Source organism: Rhea americana, unplaced genomic scaffold (genome assembly GCF_003343005.1).
Source record: "Rhea americana isolate MKP2758 unplaced genomic scaffold, rheAme1 scaffold_382, whole genome shotgun sequence".
NCBI lineage: Eukaryota > Metazoa > Chordata > Aves > Rheiformes > Rheidae > Rhea > Rhea americana.
In genome coordinates, this window is record NW_028186515.1 from 81,489 (window position 1) to 96,965 (window position 15,477).

General features: G+C 41.6%; 2 protein-coding genes across 4 annotated transcripts in view; one reads left to right on the forward strand and one right to left on the reverse strand.

Annotated features, from left to right (window-relative positions):
* Positions 1-2: 2 nt before the first annotated feature.
* DAP3 (death associated protein 3) lies at positions 3-14,900 on the reverse strand. 3 transcript variants are annotated; one of them, XM_085313294.1, is made up of 14 exons: positions 14,820-14,900; positions 13,332-13,433; positions 12,516-12,564; positions 8,913-9,035; positions 5,779-5,880; positions 4,546-4,654; positions 4,014-4,106; positions 3,434-3,564; positions 2,952-3,032; positions 2,393-2,551; positions 1,950-2,009; positions 891-980; positions 273-390; positions 3-109 (listed from the first exon to the last, which is right to left on the reverse strand). In XM_085313294.1, exons 3-14 carry the CDS (start codon positions 12,555-12,557, stop codon positions 24-26), a joined length of 1,194 nt encoding a protein of 397 aa, XP_085169420.1. In that variant the 5' UTR covers positions 12,558-12,564; positions 13,332-13,433; positions 14,820-14,900; the 3' UTR covers positions 3-23. The 3 variants fall into 3 exon arrangements, with proteins under 3 accessions (XP_085169420.1, XP_085169422.1, XP_085169421.1); XM_085313296.1 differs by having other exon boundaries at positions 13,332-13,409; positions 14,820-14,879; XM_085313295.1 differs by lacking the exon at positions 14,820-14,900 and adding an exon at positions 14,694-14,806.
* Positions 14,901-15,056: 156 nt separating this feature from the next.
* ASH1L (ASH1 like histone lysine methyltransferase) overlaps positions 15,057-15,477 on the forward strand; it is a 57,086-nt gene continuing 56,665 nt past the window's right edge. The window contains exon 1 of the mRNA XM_085313307.1: positions 15,057-15,234. The gene's annotated coding sequence lies outside the window, so the exon portion shown is untranslated. The remainder of the gene's footprint in view (positions 15,235-15,477) is intronic.

Here is a 15,477-nt window from a genome sequence, read left to right on the forward strand (position 1 = left end):
GCTCCGGTCAGACCTTTATTATCTTACAGGGGCCCCGCGAGGCGCTGCAGCTGCCGCGGGTTGGCTCCGCTGAGGAACCGCAGCTCGTCCCTGCCTTCCGCCGTGCGCCCTGCAAGAAAGACGGTGCATGGGGGCTAGTCCTGGGCAGCGGGCCCCGGCCCCAAGGCTCCCCTCGGGGCCTGCACCGTGCCCCCCACCTCTTCCTCCCCGCCCCCGCCCCGCCCGACCACTCCTCATAGCTGTTTCCTGATGGGCTCGGTTAAAGAACCGACCTTTCTCGTGCTGAAGCCACTTGCGATCAAGGTAGTAGTGGTAACAACTCTCAAATTCCTGTGGGCTATAGTTTGAAACTCTGACAGGAATGAAAGGGTCCAAAGCATCAAAACCTTCCTGGAAAGGAAAGAGCAGCTGTCAGACACACGGGAGAAACACTGTGCTACTGACCATTCCGCAGCCTAATTGCATTTTCCTGACTGCTGGAGTTGTGTGGGAAGAGGCACCGCTCAGCTGCGAGCAAGCCCAAGCAGAATTAACTCAAAGGAGAGCATAAACATATATGATTCAAAGAGGTATTAAAGCAACGTCTGCAAGTATGGAGACACAAAGCAGGAAATCTGGGGTAGGGAAGAGCTACATCAACACGATGGAGCAGGGTTGTGGCTCGCTCTGCAGCTAGTCCAGCTGTATTTGCTCATGAACCACAGCAAATTCCTTCTGCTTCTGAGGCCGTGCTGCAGGGGCCTGGAAAAGGATGATGAGAACTTTGGGGATACAGGGGGTCAAGGAAACTGAGAAAACTAAAATCCATCTGCTGGGAATACAATTCATAAATCAGGCTTTGTATTTATGTTCCTCAGTGCAGAGGGGGAAAAGACAAGGACATTACTCACCTTTCCTAGTAACTCATGGGGCAAATATGCAGAACTAGGTTTGAAGAGAGAGCCTGTTTGGCTAAGTGTTGTCACAATAGCACCTCCATTCTAAAACAAATGGATTAGAAAGCATTTGAATTGCAAATGTATTATTTGTGAAACAGCTAAGGATTCTGAACATATGAGGCATTCTCTTCCTTGATCTTAGAGTTATTTCAGTTACAGCTTCCCCAGGTAGTTTCTGAAATGATGTAAAATCACTTTTAGAATTCCCTACCCTGAGTCATGAAGAAAGGAGGAGCACTGCCTATTAATGACAGGTCCTGCCCCCCCCCTTCCCCAAGGTGATTGCACTCAGATTGCATATCAAGGACTACCAATATAGTGCTTCTAAGTATTTCAGTCCTGGTATTCCAAGTGTAACTTCAGCACAGGCAAAACAGTTGGCATTTCCAATACTGGCATTAAATGTGTCATTCTCACCTATAAATGGCTTTCAATTGAAGCACCTAAAATACTTTAAAAATGACTTTTCTATATACTTTTTAATCTGAAGGCTACACCTGCAAGAGAGATGTGCATGTGAGGAACTGAAAAACAAGCAGAAGGAATTCACCTCCTGTGGCACAGTTCAACAGTTCCTATAAAGTGAAAGTTCTCATTATTTCAAAAAGCTCATGAAACAAAATGTTCCTAAGGACTGTTAAATGCAAGGACATTTCCTCTAGCTCAGAAGTCCAAGTCATAAACTACAGTTTGGGAGCATATTCAAGAAAAGCATCATTATATATTCAATCTGTTCTTACACTCTTTCATATGCACCTGCTGTCAGCTGATGTCAGAAACATAGACAAGATCCCAGCCCCAGAACAGCTGCATGGTCTTCATGCTCTTCTTAGTTGAAGAAAAAAGTGTAATATTAGACTTGCATCTTTATGCTTTTTCTCATTTAAATGAGAAATTGCTCTCAGGTGTGTGAATATCCAGTGAGACAGAGTAGGACTGCACTGCTTTGATAACAGCCTTTAGCTCTAAATGCTGAAAATGAGTCACCTTAAGGTGCAGACTGGAACTCACCCAATCATTCATCACCATCTTCCTCAGATTGTACACGAGTGTCAGTTCCTCCGGAGAAACCTGACAAAGATGGTTTGGTATGACTTTTTTGCCATCAGTTTCCACCTGAGATATATAGGACCCTCTTCCCCCACTTTAAATTACTTTGAAGATGCCATCTCTATGCATCATTTAGGTACTTTTTCTTTACTTTTGCCTAAGACATCTAGCCACAGTAATATTATATAGTGAAATATTTCAATATTTCCTACTGTAACAAGATGTATATCTATTTCTTCCCATTGAGAGAATTTTCTGCAGTAAAAATTGTATAAAGCACAATATGAATTTTACAGGACTCTCCAAACTCCTGAGTCTTTCCAGGATCACTACAGAACTCAAAAACAAACACTCCCCCTTCCATTAGATATGCAGAAACACCGTAAGAGCAGATGATTTCTTACAGGACTTTTGTCTTCTTTCCTTAATGTAGTCTTTCCCCAGAGCGCATTGACACCATCCACTGCCACCAGAAGTCTAAATGAACCAAGATGACATTGCTGCTTTATCTCTTTCAGCACCACCCCTACAGCATCGCTGGCATTTCTCACTCGAGCTAAACCCTTTAAGTAGAAAAAGACATGTAACTCAGTAGTGGTGTTGTTGATATGCTACAGAGAACTTGGGGGACTGTCTGCACTTTGTAAGGGGAATGAAGATAAAATTGTTAAGAGTCCATCCTTTCCTCTCAAAGTAGCAACCTGATATAATGTGCTGAGCATCAAGAGGTAGGAGCTTTCAGGTTTTAATTTTTGCTTCTACCCACATTCTCTGTGCAACTCCCTTTACAGATCAAGCACTCATCTTCTGTCAGGCATTCTTTTGTAGTTACCTTGTTGATAAGGAAATGCTTTCCATTTCCTAGGATCATATTTGTAAGAACTATAGAAGCAGTATTGTTCTTCATTAGCAATGACTGAATCATCTGATAAAAAAAAGCGAGAAGCACTTGTTATTCCTTACCTGCTCCACCACTTCACCTAATGGTCTGCCCTCCTCAGTACTTTCCCGTTTGCCCCACACATATTTTTGTTGTGTTTTTATCTGCAGTAAGAGAGAGTAAGAGAACTATGATTACATCAGGAACTAATTAGCACATAGGCCTCTTGGGAAACTTGGATGGCAAGATTCCCCGTTCTTTTCTAGTGGTAAAGACCAGTGCAGAAACTTGGCAACCTATTCCTCACCAAAAGGCACCCCCCYCCAAGAGGCATTTAAAGTATTTCCTTTTCTACAAAAACTGCATTACAGTGAAGTGTAGAGTTTGTGAGCAGTATGAGTGCATGCATTAGTGCAACATGAAGCATTTCTTAAAAATGAACAAATCTACAATTCATGTAGAGATGCTTGGCCACAGTAAGCCCATACACATGCAGTTCCTGGAAAAATGATCTTACGGGTTCTTCTTAGCTACCAACCCAGGCAGCTTGACAGGCTCTACGAACCTCTTTTAAAAAGCGCTCATTCACGGTTTTGAAGTTCTTGAGCCAGAAAGATGCTTGCAAAGGCTGATCAAGTCGTTCTTTGTTGTAGGATGACTGCATAAGTTCCCTGCAGTTTTTCACCCAAAGATGAGCTGTAAGTAAAAGAGAACAGACACTCTGTTTATTAAAAGTAATTTTAGGAGTTGGAAGGCATGGAAAAGAGGTCTTTTCAGGTGTATCCTTATGCTACTGTATTTGTAAGAAAAGTTTGCCATCCTTGATGGACAAGACTCCCCCTTGAGAACACAACTGCAAAATAAATTCTCACACAGGTCACACAGACCCACACATAGCAAGTTTTCTGTTGTCCTAGTTAATGTCAGAACAAAAGACAGACTACCAGCATGTGAGTGCAGGAGAAAATAATCATAGTTACGTTCTACTTTATTTAGGGGGAGGTTGTGCTTCATAAGTATTCTCCATTATGGAAAAACAGTTTGCTGTGGTCTGCTTTACATATTTCTCTTGAAGCAGCATCTTCTGGATTAGTTATAGGCATGTGTATTTGTTGTAGTTACACAGATAGCATCCATGTTCTTACCATCTGGGATGTGCAGCACCAGCCAGCCTTGCCTTGCACAGTAGTGAACCACATGGCACAGAGTCATAGTTTTCCCTGTTCCCTTCTCACCATCTTCAACACAGACCGTCAAGGAAAGTCTCCAAAAAAACCACACTTACTTGATTGCTATTTTTTCACAAAGAGCGTAAAGGAAATTCAAAAGTGGTTAAAAACAAAAATGACATTTCATCGTGTTTTTTTTATCAGCAGCCTGAGGATGCCTTCTCCTGCATTCATCAGAACAGTTAATCCCATTCCCTCAGCTGTGCTTAGGCCACTGTTTATGGAACTGTGCCATAACCTAGATCGCAGATCTGGCTTTAAGATAAAGGCATACAGCTTCAGTGTTCATTCTGACACTAGCTTGGCTGCTGAGACATGCATGGTAGAACTGGCCCCTGGAAGACTAAGCCACAATGCTCAGCAGAAGTTCAGTATCACCCTCATCTTTGTAAACTCAGCTACTTCTATTTAACTTGCATTCTACAGTCAAGTAAGCGATAAAAGATACAGATAACATATCTGATTGCTGGGTGGGCAAAGCTGGAACTTTTCAGGTAAGCAAAGAGTTCCAGAGCTGGTTTTCGCACCATCAGGCAAGCTTCATTGAAGGTCTTAATCTGAGAAAAGGAACAGAACATAAACAAGAAGGTCTGGGCCAGCTCACAAAACCTGTTTCTAGCATGATTCTGTCTCTGACTGGTACTATGAATGGCCTTTTCTGGATGGCTTCAGCAGAGGGAATTTCTGCTTTGTGCCTGAGTCCATCTAGCTTTCCCATTATACATTCTTCCCCTTTTGCTCTACTCTATTAATAAACACTTTCCAAGTAAGTAACTATTATTTCTAATATATTATAAAGCCCCCTTTAAACTCCTTTGTCAAACTAATACAGTAGTTCTAACTAGTTTGCACTCCAGTCTCATGTAATCTGCCGGACTGGAATAAACCAAACTTGTAAACAAATATTTTTGCTAGAAATACAGCAATCTACACTAAGGTTCTTTTCTAGTTTCAAGCTGAAAAATAACTACATTCATATATAAATTGGATGTGTGTGTGTAAATATGCCTGCCTTTCTCAGCACTCCTAAGCCTTGGATAAATAGTTGTACTTGTAAATCTTTGTCAAGCCTGCTATCAAACAGCCAAGCACCTAAAATGCTAAAGAAACTATGCTGTGTCATCCTTCCACTTTATCTTTTTCCTGCTGTACAATCTTCTATCCTTGCAGCTGCCAAATGATGCCTTCAACTTGAGGAAGAAACTCACTGTAATTCACAAGTTAAATTTAGCAGGAGGTTCTGCCATAACCATGATTCACAGATAAGACATCTATTCCTAAACTGAAGCAGGTAGCCTGTAAACTGCTTATGAAGCCTGATCCAATCAACATGTGATTTGTCTCACAGCAGAAACCAAGAAGCAAGATTTCTGTTGCTTATAAGAGATTATGTCATGAGCCATCCTGTTTCATACAGAAATTTAACCATGGAAAATATTTCTGTTAATTCATTACATGCTCAGAAGTTAAAGATGAAAATATTTGATGGCATATTGCCTCAGGTGGAATGCTGTCCTCCTCCTGCCTCTATTTCAGTCAGATTGACCCATGACTTTATGATGTAGTAAATAATGCTAAGGCTCTCTCTGTTTCCAACAGGAAAGCATCATAGTTCCCCGACAGATCCAGTTCTTCTCACATACCAGTCCACCCCCTACAGAACTGCTTTGACACAAAATACCTGCTGCTGGAAAGGACTGGGCAGTCCATGTGGAAATACAGCTTTCACCTCCTGAAGTGGAATGCTATAATGGCGACCCTCATGGTGTTCTGCGTGGTTGGCCTGAGAAGGTAAAATGCAGATTCTGTCAGACACCTTTTCTCTAAATAGAGAAGGTCTGTGAGAACGGGACAGAGAGGGAACACCCAGTCAGCATGAGTATCTACTTACTGGAAATCAGATGAACTAACATATTAAATCAAAATGGAAACTGATATTCTCAGACACTGTTACCAGATGTTTAGTAAGAGTCTAAAAAAAGTGTATGTCCTACCTGACAATGAACAATAGAGGAATTGCTTGAACATGAACCATTGTGTTTTATGGGCACTGGTGGCCCTATCCTTCTTGAATTTATCTAATCCTTTTCTAGCCCACTTACAACATTGTGGAGACCAAAAGTGTACAGTAGTGTGATTCCCACCCAAGTTATTTGCTGGATTAAAATGTACTTTCTTTGTGATAATTTCATTGGGGATCTCCTGCTTGAATAGGGAATGTTTGTGAGAACTGGTGATTACATTCTCTTAACACCACTTGTAATGTGTGTGTCATTTCCCCCATGCACACTGAAGAATGTTTACTAGTCTCTCCTTACACAGAGTTTACATAAAACTACTTTATGCCTATCATGCTACTTTGTACCTTTTCATGTTTGTCTGTGCAGTTTTAGGAATCGGATGACCAGATTTATTTGCAGTTTTCAGGAAGTATTTATTAATATAAATTGTGGCAAAATTGTTTTCTGGTATGTTCTCTGCTGTTCTCCCAGTAATCCCTAATATGCCATTTGCCTTTTTAGTGAATGTTGTTTGCTTGAGAACTCACGACCTGTTTCCTGAGGCATAAATTATTGTGAAATACGTAGTTTGTATTATTTCTCTAGATGACATGCATTATTCTGCATTTATTGCTAGTGACTATTCTAGGTTCTCTATTTGACCCATGAACCAGTCACTGTTGATATCTGCAAATTTATTTATTTTTTTAATATCTTGTTATATTTCCTCAACTGGAGCAACCAAATTTTGCCTCCTCTCCCTGCCCCATTATTCTATTTTCCTACCATGTAGTAGTTGCAAAGCACTTGCATAGCTTTGGTCTAATCATCAGCTTGTGTGCCTTCTGTAGTTAGAACAATATTCACATAGACTAGTCTTCACTACTTCCTGTGTGACTTTCAGCAGTTTTTGTGCCACCAATTTTTCCCTTGTAATACAAAAGTTGCTATGCTTCTACAGAATATAACATCTTGTATCACGTGCTGTTCTGTACTGTTGGCTTTTCCACAGGTTTTAAGCCAAACTCCTCTTTATTCTAATGAATGTCAATCTCTTACTTCCATTTTGGTTTAAATGGCATTGGAATATAATCATGTCCTTGTTTTATTTTGCGTAATAGTGATCCCTGAAATAGTTTCATTTAAAATTAAAAAAAAAAAGTGTTTTGCTAGCTCTAACAGATTTCAGGGCTGTTCCAGATTTGACTTCCACTCTGAAAAGCCCATGGCAGCTACATTGCTATACCCCACCTCACTGAGGAAAGGCATTCACAGGTCAGTGCTTCCTGGACTGTATGGCTTACCTTGGTACAGCTGCAAGATTCCATATTCACAGAGGTTTGCCAAATTATTTATAGAAAGAAACCATCTGGTAACCTCAGCAAACTGCTATATAAGCTACTCGAGTTACCAATCTCATCTTTACTACTGAGTAAATCTTAGCAACAGGAAAACTTAAAAACTACTGCTTAGATAAGTTAATAGCTTTCCTGCTGTAARAAGTTATTATTTGAAAACAGACTTCAGAAGAGAACTATTAAAGAAACCTGAAGTCCTGTTCCAGCTACAGCTATATGTAAACTCTGGGCTGCATTCCCTGGAGCTTTCCTGCACAGGTTTGACACAGACTAACAGCAGGTGTGTTTATGCATGGCACTGTTATCCATGGACTTGAACAGAAAGGCAGTAGTCCAGAGACCATTTTTATTCTCAGTTTCAGCACTGACCTGCTACATGACCTTGGGCAAATCCCTTCACTTGTCAGCTCCTACATCTATAAAGTGGGTCAGTATCCTCATTTTAAGTCACTCTGAGTTTTGCTAATGGACAGGTATATAAAACCACATCTCATTAAAAATTTAGTTTTCATCTGGACAACTTAATCCATTTTCAATAGGGCTTTCCTGTGCACAAGTACTAGTGCAGTCAGAAGAAACCTATCGGGTTAGCTGATGAAGTGAGCCAGCAGAGACTATCTGCTGTAATATGTGATCTGCAATACAGCATGTGTCCAAGGAACACTGATCTGATAAATTAATAAGCAAGTGCAGTTGTTGCCAAACAGATCCGGCATGTGAAGTCAGAATGCCAGAGCCAGTTGCCTGGCAACATAAACTGTAGACATAGGACAGTGGAGACAATTCTTGCCATCTGGACTCTTCTGTGCAATCTATAGAGACACTCCAATCACATGAGTAAGATCATCTGCATGCTGCTGTTTCCATAGATACCCCAGAGGAATCAGTATTGAAAGACTCCAATTACAGAGGTAGCAGAAAAGTGCCTCAAAGGCTTATTCCTTTCATTTATTCTACTTCATTTTGTGCTTCAGACAGAGTATAAGGCTGGAATTACGATGCTGGAGAGCTGTGCTGCACTGAGGTCATTGGGGGTGTGTTTCATCCCCCTTCAGAGCCAATTTAGGGAGGTTAGACAGGGAACAATAACTCTGGAGTTGAAATAAATAGTGTGTCTGATGACAAGCTAAGCCACATATGAGCTTCTACAATGCACAGTCTATTTCATCTATGCAACTACAGAGAAAGAATCAATATTTGTTCCCAGGAGCTTTCAGGCAGAGGACCAGCCCTCTCTTGTTTAAACCCAGGTAGGTGCACTGCAGAGCCATGGCCTATTTCTTTTGGCTGGGGATCATGATCTAGATGCCTATTATTAGGTCTGTGTACTTCCTTCCCTTCTGTTTACTAGATACATGCAATCCTAGTAGGCACTTCTGGCTCCAGCATGTCCACAGACAGGCTGATGGAATTTAGGCATTTGTTATTTGACAATAACAAATGTGGCAGAAACTCACCGGGTCATTTTCACTGGTACGGAAAATTGCTCTTGATCTTTCTGCCAGGATTTGGACATCCTGGCTGACAATGGAACTTAACCGATCCCTGGCAGTAGCATGGAGAGCGTGTCCATGGTCCAACTAAAGAGGGAAAAGAAAGAAAAAGGCAATCTGACAACAAACTTCTTAGCAGTCAAAGATTACAGGTAAAAATTCAAATAATGGTTTAAATTTTGTACACCCACTGCATGCATGTTATGATCAGGTCAAGGTAACATGCAATGTGAACTAGAAGTCTCTGCAATTAGAATGTAAATTAATCAGGAAAAAAAATGTGCTTTATAACCACATTTCACATTTAGGTACTTGCTTCTAAACCATTCCCATTCACTTAAGTTATCCAACACTACTAGAGGTCCAAGTACCTAAATGAGTTGTCCCATTAAAGATTGCTTATCAGCACAAGCACAGCCATTAATGCTCTGTTGCTGGGAAAATCCCATGTTTTTGCCTATACTGATGAACAGTAGCTAGTACCTTTGAAATTCAGCCTGTCTAGTAATCCATAATCACTTCAATTATTGAGGGATTAGTGCAGTGCTGCCCACTATTTGATATTTATAATTATACTCCCTGCATTGATTTTTCCTAACTGTGTCTCAGCATACAGACGTTTTCATTATAATACAGACATGGTCGAGAAATTGAAACAGCCAGCTAAGCTGATTAATTCTTTTCCTCTTTAGACAGCCTGATGAAGTATGCCTGTAAAGCTTAGCCAGAATAGGCAAAAAAGTGAGTAGTAAAAGGATAAGCGTTTTATGTTGTAGTAAAAGAAAATATTAAAGCGTGCATCTCAAAGCTGAGCTTGGGGATTCATTTGTCAATGAATAAGCAATTCACGTACTCCAAACAGCCTGTGACCAAAACAAGCAGAACTGAAGGCCACTTTATGTATTACTGACTGGAACAGTTGCTGGCTCCAACTGTAAACAGAGTAAGCAGTTTCCTATTCTGCCTGTCTGCCTGCACAGACAAGACTAAAGTTTAGAGACAGGAACAGCTGTTTCAGTTCTACACTGCATGACACAATTCTGTTATCATCTGGGATCTCCTTAGAGGTCATCTGAAAGGCCCAAAGGCTTAGAAGAAAGCATAATGTCAGATTACCCCACATTCTGTATTAAATACAGAATGAACTCCTGAATCAGCTTTTAGGCTTCACTCTTTACTTGAGGAATTAAACCCATTTATATTCCACACTATGTATCTATATAATGAACTATAGTAGCGTAAATAYGGAAGATAACTAAACATTTTTTGTCATATTTTAACATCCTCTTCCCTTGTTCTGACGGTGCTCTTTTCCTTCTAAAAGCCAAACAAGCAATTAGTATGACTTATTGACTATTTTTAAGTCCACAAAAGTGGCTTACTTTCTTGCTTAGAGCAAGGCACTAAGATTGTAATTTAATATGTAAATAACTAGAGAATGCAAGTATTGTCACTTATTCACCTAGAACATCTCAGCCTTAAGTAATTCCTGTCCTAGTGTCTTAGTCCCTCCCATTTTCTTCCAGCCTCCCAGTCCCACATCCTCAAATCTTGAGTGAATGTTTAAGGGCTGTGAACTCTATTCACCTAAGAAAAAAAGCAAGCTTACTGTTCTAATGACATCTTTCCTACAGAGCAGCCTTCTCCCACTTGTTTTACACCAAACGAAAAGTAAGCAAGGACTGATCTCTTAGTCTCACCACGTTCATTTTTTGTATGTGTGTCTAGAAAAATCCCCTCTGCAGCTCAAAAATTTAGTAAATGATAATTAGTCTGAGTAGTGTTACCAATTCCACATTTTTCAAAGCAAGATCTCACAAGATTAGCAAAAGTTGGATTCTGTATTGTACAAAAGTTAGTTCCTAGTAGGAAAAAAAGTAAGTAGAAACAAGTAGAATGTAATAGAAGATAGCACAGTAAGACAGGAAGCAAGCGCGAGAGAGACTTTGTCATGAAGTCCAGTCATCTGTTCTTCCAGCCAGCTAAACAGAGTTCTTATTTTTCATCAATAAAACAGAGTTAATTAAGTTATTACGTATTTTTCCTGGAATTATACTATTTTAACACATTACTTCTTTGAGCCTTAGCATGACATGCCTTTCTCAAAATCATTATCTAGCCTTCTCGCATTCAGGAACTTTTCCTTTGTGGACTTTAGCTTGCTGTGGGCTGTAGAAGCAGCTTCTGAGAGCACGCAGACATAAAGTTTTCTGCATTCACTTAAGTAGTACAGAGTTAAAGCCAGCTCCTGGAGTAACATCAAATTGATTTGAGACACAGACTTGCATTTTACGAATTAGTACATCTCCTTTTACAAAATTCATGCATAAATGCTTCTGTATTTTCAACAGGCTATAAGAATATTTGAGTGTCCTGAAACTGTTAATGCATTATAAGTCTTGAATTTATAGAGTAACAACATGCTATTTGGTCCCTCATCCTGAACAGAAAAAAAAAAAGAAAAGAAAAAAAAGGAAAAAAAAAAAATATTGGCATATTGCCAATCCTCTTGGTTTCACATGGAATACCAAAACCACATAAATACGTTTTTCTGGTGGACTGCAGAGGTCTGTGTATTAAATCTTAACATGTATAAGCTCTGTATGTTTTTGTCATCTTTTAACACAGTTTATCCTAGTAGCGTAGGGTGGATTTTATAGTAACTTTCCATCTGCCAAAGGACAGTAGTGTAACTCAGATCCCTGAAATGGCAGCAAACTATCACGTGGTACACAGAGATTCATCATAAAGCCAAGTGCCATAAGGTGGAGCTGTTTCTACATGAATCCACATACCTGACTCTTTAGAAAGGACTGTTTATTTCATAAGAGGCTCCATGATAAACACGGTACTGCTCAGCTAAAATCTTGCCTCTGGAAACGAGTAGCTATGCAGTCTTCCTCTTTAAGGCTGCATAATCACTGTGTACTAACGGAAAAGCATTTAAAGGACAACTACAAACAAAACAACTAAAACTCTTTACCATTAGGAAATAATTCCAGATATGTAGCATTAATTTATTATTCTATGTATATAATAAGCAAGCTTTACTAATAACATAGTGCCACTGTATTGTTGTGACAGAGCTATTACTACTACACCCACCTGAAGTACTAAGCCATCTTTGGCAAGATTATCTTCACACCAGCAAGAGACTTTGGAAGAAGACCTTTACATTGATACAGAACAGAAGAACCAAGAGCAGTGCAAAGCAAGTAGATTCTCAATTTTCTGAGAAAAACTTGCATTAAAGATGTATAATTTGAGAATTCTGCACATTTGAGAACATCTAACTTCAGTCTTCTAACAGATGTCTTGTTTAAGCTGGATGTCCAGGCTCAGTCTCTTTCTCTCCTCATTGGAGAGGATCGTAGAATGGGTAATATGTACAAGTTGTCTTCTTTGTCCATAAAGGGAACTTTCACAGCTAGCTTATAGGAGGCGTCTAGTTTCTCAATGACTAACATAAGATGAGAAGAATCTCATTTTTTACAGTTGTAAATTGTCATTCCAGGTCACTGGACAGCTGAGACTTTGGAAGCAGCATCATGCCATTACAGAACTTACCTTAAGAGTATGATAGACCAGTCCTTTCACACTTCTCATCATTTTTTTCCTGCAGGGACAGAAATGTATTTGCATGTGGTTTATATTAACATTATTTATTGCTAAATATAGTTCACACTAGAGGAGAATCATTCCTGCCCAAAGAGCTTAGAAAGTCTAGGCAACTCAGGCAAACTATGAAAATGGTCTGCAGCAGTACAGTTGACTATTAGTAAACAGCATCAATTGCCTAATAAAAAAGTCACTTTTTTTCCCTTTGGAGAGACATTTACAAAAGGTATATTTAAATAAGTAAAGATCTTTATTTCATCTAGTGAGGAGAACACATTACCAGGGAGGGCATTTATCTTAACCCTACCTATTAAAGACATAAGAGCAAGGGTTACACAGTGATTGCTTCAAAGAAGCTGGAATCACAGAGACTTATGATGTTTCCTTGTTTTCAGCTTCATCTTGATCATGTGTTAGTAGATACTGCTCAGCCATCTTTGATTATGACAGGAAAAAAAAAATCAAAACACTCAAGCAATTGCAATGCGAGAATTATAGCAAAAACTGTAAGTAAATTAGTTAATTTGTCATATATGCTGGCATTCAAGGCCTTCCTACCACTTTTTTATGAGAAAAATAACGACACCTAAAGATGTTCTAAAAATTCTTCTTTATGATAAATTCAGTTGGTACTAATAATGCCAAGGTTGCGGGTTCAATCCCCGTATGGGCTGCTCGCTTGAGGGTTGGACTAGATGATCTCCAGAAGTCCCTTCCAACCTTACTAACTCCATGATTCTATGATATTCAAAGCAAGATAATTACCTGGTAATTCCTTACAAGGATGTGCCTTTGTGGAATCAGTTACTTCTGATCTTCCAGTAGTTAACTGCACTATCAATGCTGAACAAGGTAAAGATGATATAACTGGATAAAAATCACACAACAGTTACTGCATGGAGTGTGAAAATAACCCCACACCGAAGGATATTAGTTTTGCAAAGACACTTTATAGTAAATTCTTACATCTAGCAATCAACGCACGATACATCTGAAAAACAAGCTCAACTTTTCTACTTCAAGAATAAATGATGATACCAGCCTGTGTGTGTGTTTTTTTTTTTTTTTAATCATTTTACTTAGCAGTGCTAGCATGTACAGCAGAAGGGATAAATTCTGTTTCTCATAGGAATATATCCATTTTGTTTCAAGGCATACTTTTAACACCAAATAAAGTACAGATGTGAAAGCTGCTTTCTCAAATACAACTGGTAAAATTAAGGAGCTGCAAATATCTAAAAGTTTCTGTTTATTTTGAGGAACCCTAACGTTCTGACAGAGTTCTTGAATGATCAATACAAGCTGTAAGGGCTCTTCTCTAGGATTTGTCTCTCCAAAGGAAGAGAACTTTAGCAGAAAAATAAATTATCGTTGTGGCCCCTTCACAAATTTGTGCCTGGATCAAGGTAAAGAACTAGTCCAACTCAGCATGCTGTTCCATTACAGAAAAGGTACATTTTTGCTTCTCTTTAGAAAAGAATTTTTAGATTTAGGTCTGATTTGCTAGTAAGAACTATGGAAAGAACTCTGAAAGTTAAATTTGTAGATATCATGAAGTAATACTAAGCTAGTGTCTCTCTAGATTGCTCTAAAACCAAATTTCTGTTTGTTTGATATTTGTATTTTAACTACTAGCTTCAAGAGCCTTTATCATAAGTGATAGTATGCCAAATGCCAGAAACACAGGTGTGGAAGACAAAAGTAACTCTGAGAGAACAACAGTGACTTCTCTTTGGACCACTGCAACATCCACCACAAATCCATATGCCTAACTCTCTTTTACTGACCTATTTTCCCATCCCTTCTCCCTGATTTTCCTTCCCATGTACTTCCCACTATATTCCTTTTTTTCCCTGCACCTATATAAGACTGAGATAACAAAGAGGCATAGAATATGTTATTCCAGCTCATCTAGATAAGGGGGCCATTAGAGGAAACTGGAAATGCTAAAGTTCTGCTTGCCTGATAGTTATTCCTAAWACCTTCTAACAGAAACTAAAGGAAAATTGTGCCTCTCCTATCCTTGCGCCTCGCCTCTGCTGCCACCGGCAGTAGAAGTCTGCTCCGTTCTTCCCAGAGGCCTGGGCTCCTGCATCGCGCCCCCACTACCGCCACGCAGGCCCCCACCTGGGCGCCAACGCGGGCCTCGCCCGGCCAGCGGCCAGCGGCCAACGGACAGGGCCGTGCGCGCTGCAGGCCTCACAGGACGCCGCAGGCCGGTGCCCCGCGCGGCCGGCCCGGCCTAACACTCACCGCACCCTCCCGGAAGGCTGAAGACGACCGCCCGCTACGGGTCTCAGGGAGAGACACACCGCGCGGGGCGGAGGCTGAACTAGCCCCGCCCCACCCCCAAGGTTAGCCCTGCCCCTCTCCGCAGCCGCCCCACACACACACACCCCAGGAACGGGTCACGGAGTGGGTGGGGCGAGCCCGAGATGGGTGTGGCCGGTCAGGGGCGGGGCCCGGCGCGGCGGGGCGGGGCGCCGGGCGCTCGCTCGCGGTGAAGCAGGAGCCGCCGCCATTTTGGTTTCGCTGCCTCGGCTCGGAGCAGGGCCGAAGCTGCGGCGGGTTAGTCCGGCTCCCGCCCTGGCCCCGTCCGCGCGGGCGGCCGGGAGGATGTGGCGCGGAGGAGCCCGTCCTCGGCCCTGGCCGTGCTGTCGCTGACACGGTGAGGAGCGGGCGAGCGGGCAGGCGGGGACTGGGACCGCCTCAGGCCCGGGGCCCGGGGGGAGGGGAGCCTGGCCGGGGAGCCGTGGTGGGGGCTGCCCCGCCCCGCTCCGCTGCGCTCCAGCGCCACGGGCCGCCGCGCCGCCCCGGCCCTGCTCGCCTGCGCGGGGGATTCCCGGCGGCGGGGCCCTGCTGAGCGGCGGCGGGGCATGCCCGGCGGCGGGGAGCCGCGAGGGGATCCCGG

Excerpts from the sequence above, each read along its gene's own strand:
- DAP3 (XM_085313294.1), bottom strand. The coding sequence starts at position 12,557 with ATGATGAGAAGTGTGAAAGGACTGGTCTATCATACTCTTAAG. Across the intron at positions 9,036-12,515 it reads TGGTCTATCATACTCTTAAG|TTGGACCATGGACACGCTCT; the intron begins GTAAGTTCTGTA and ends TTCCCTCTTTAG. Across the intron at positions 110-272 it reads GTGGCTTCAGCACGAGAAAG|GGCGCACGGCGGAAGGCAGG; the intron begins GTCGGTTCTTTA and ends TCTTTCTTGCAG.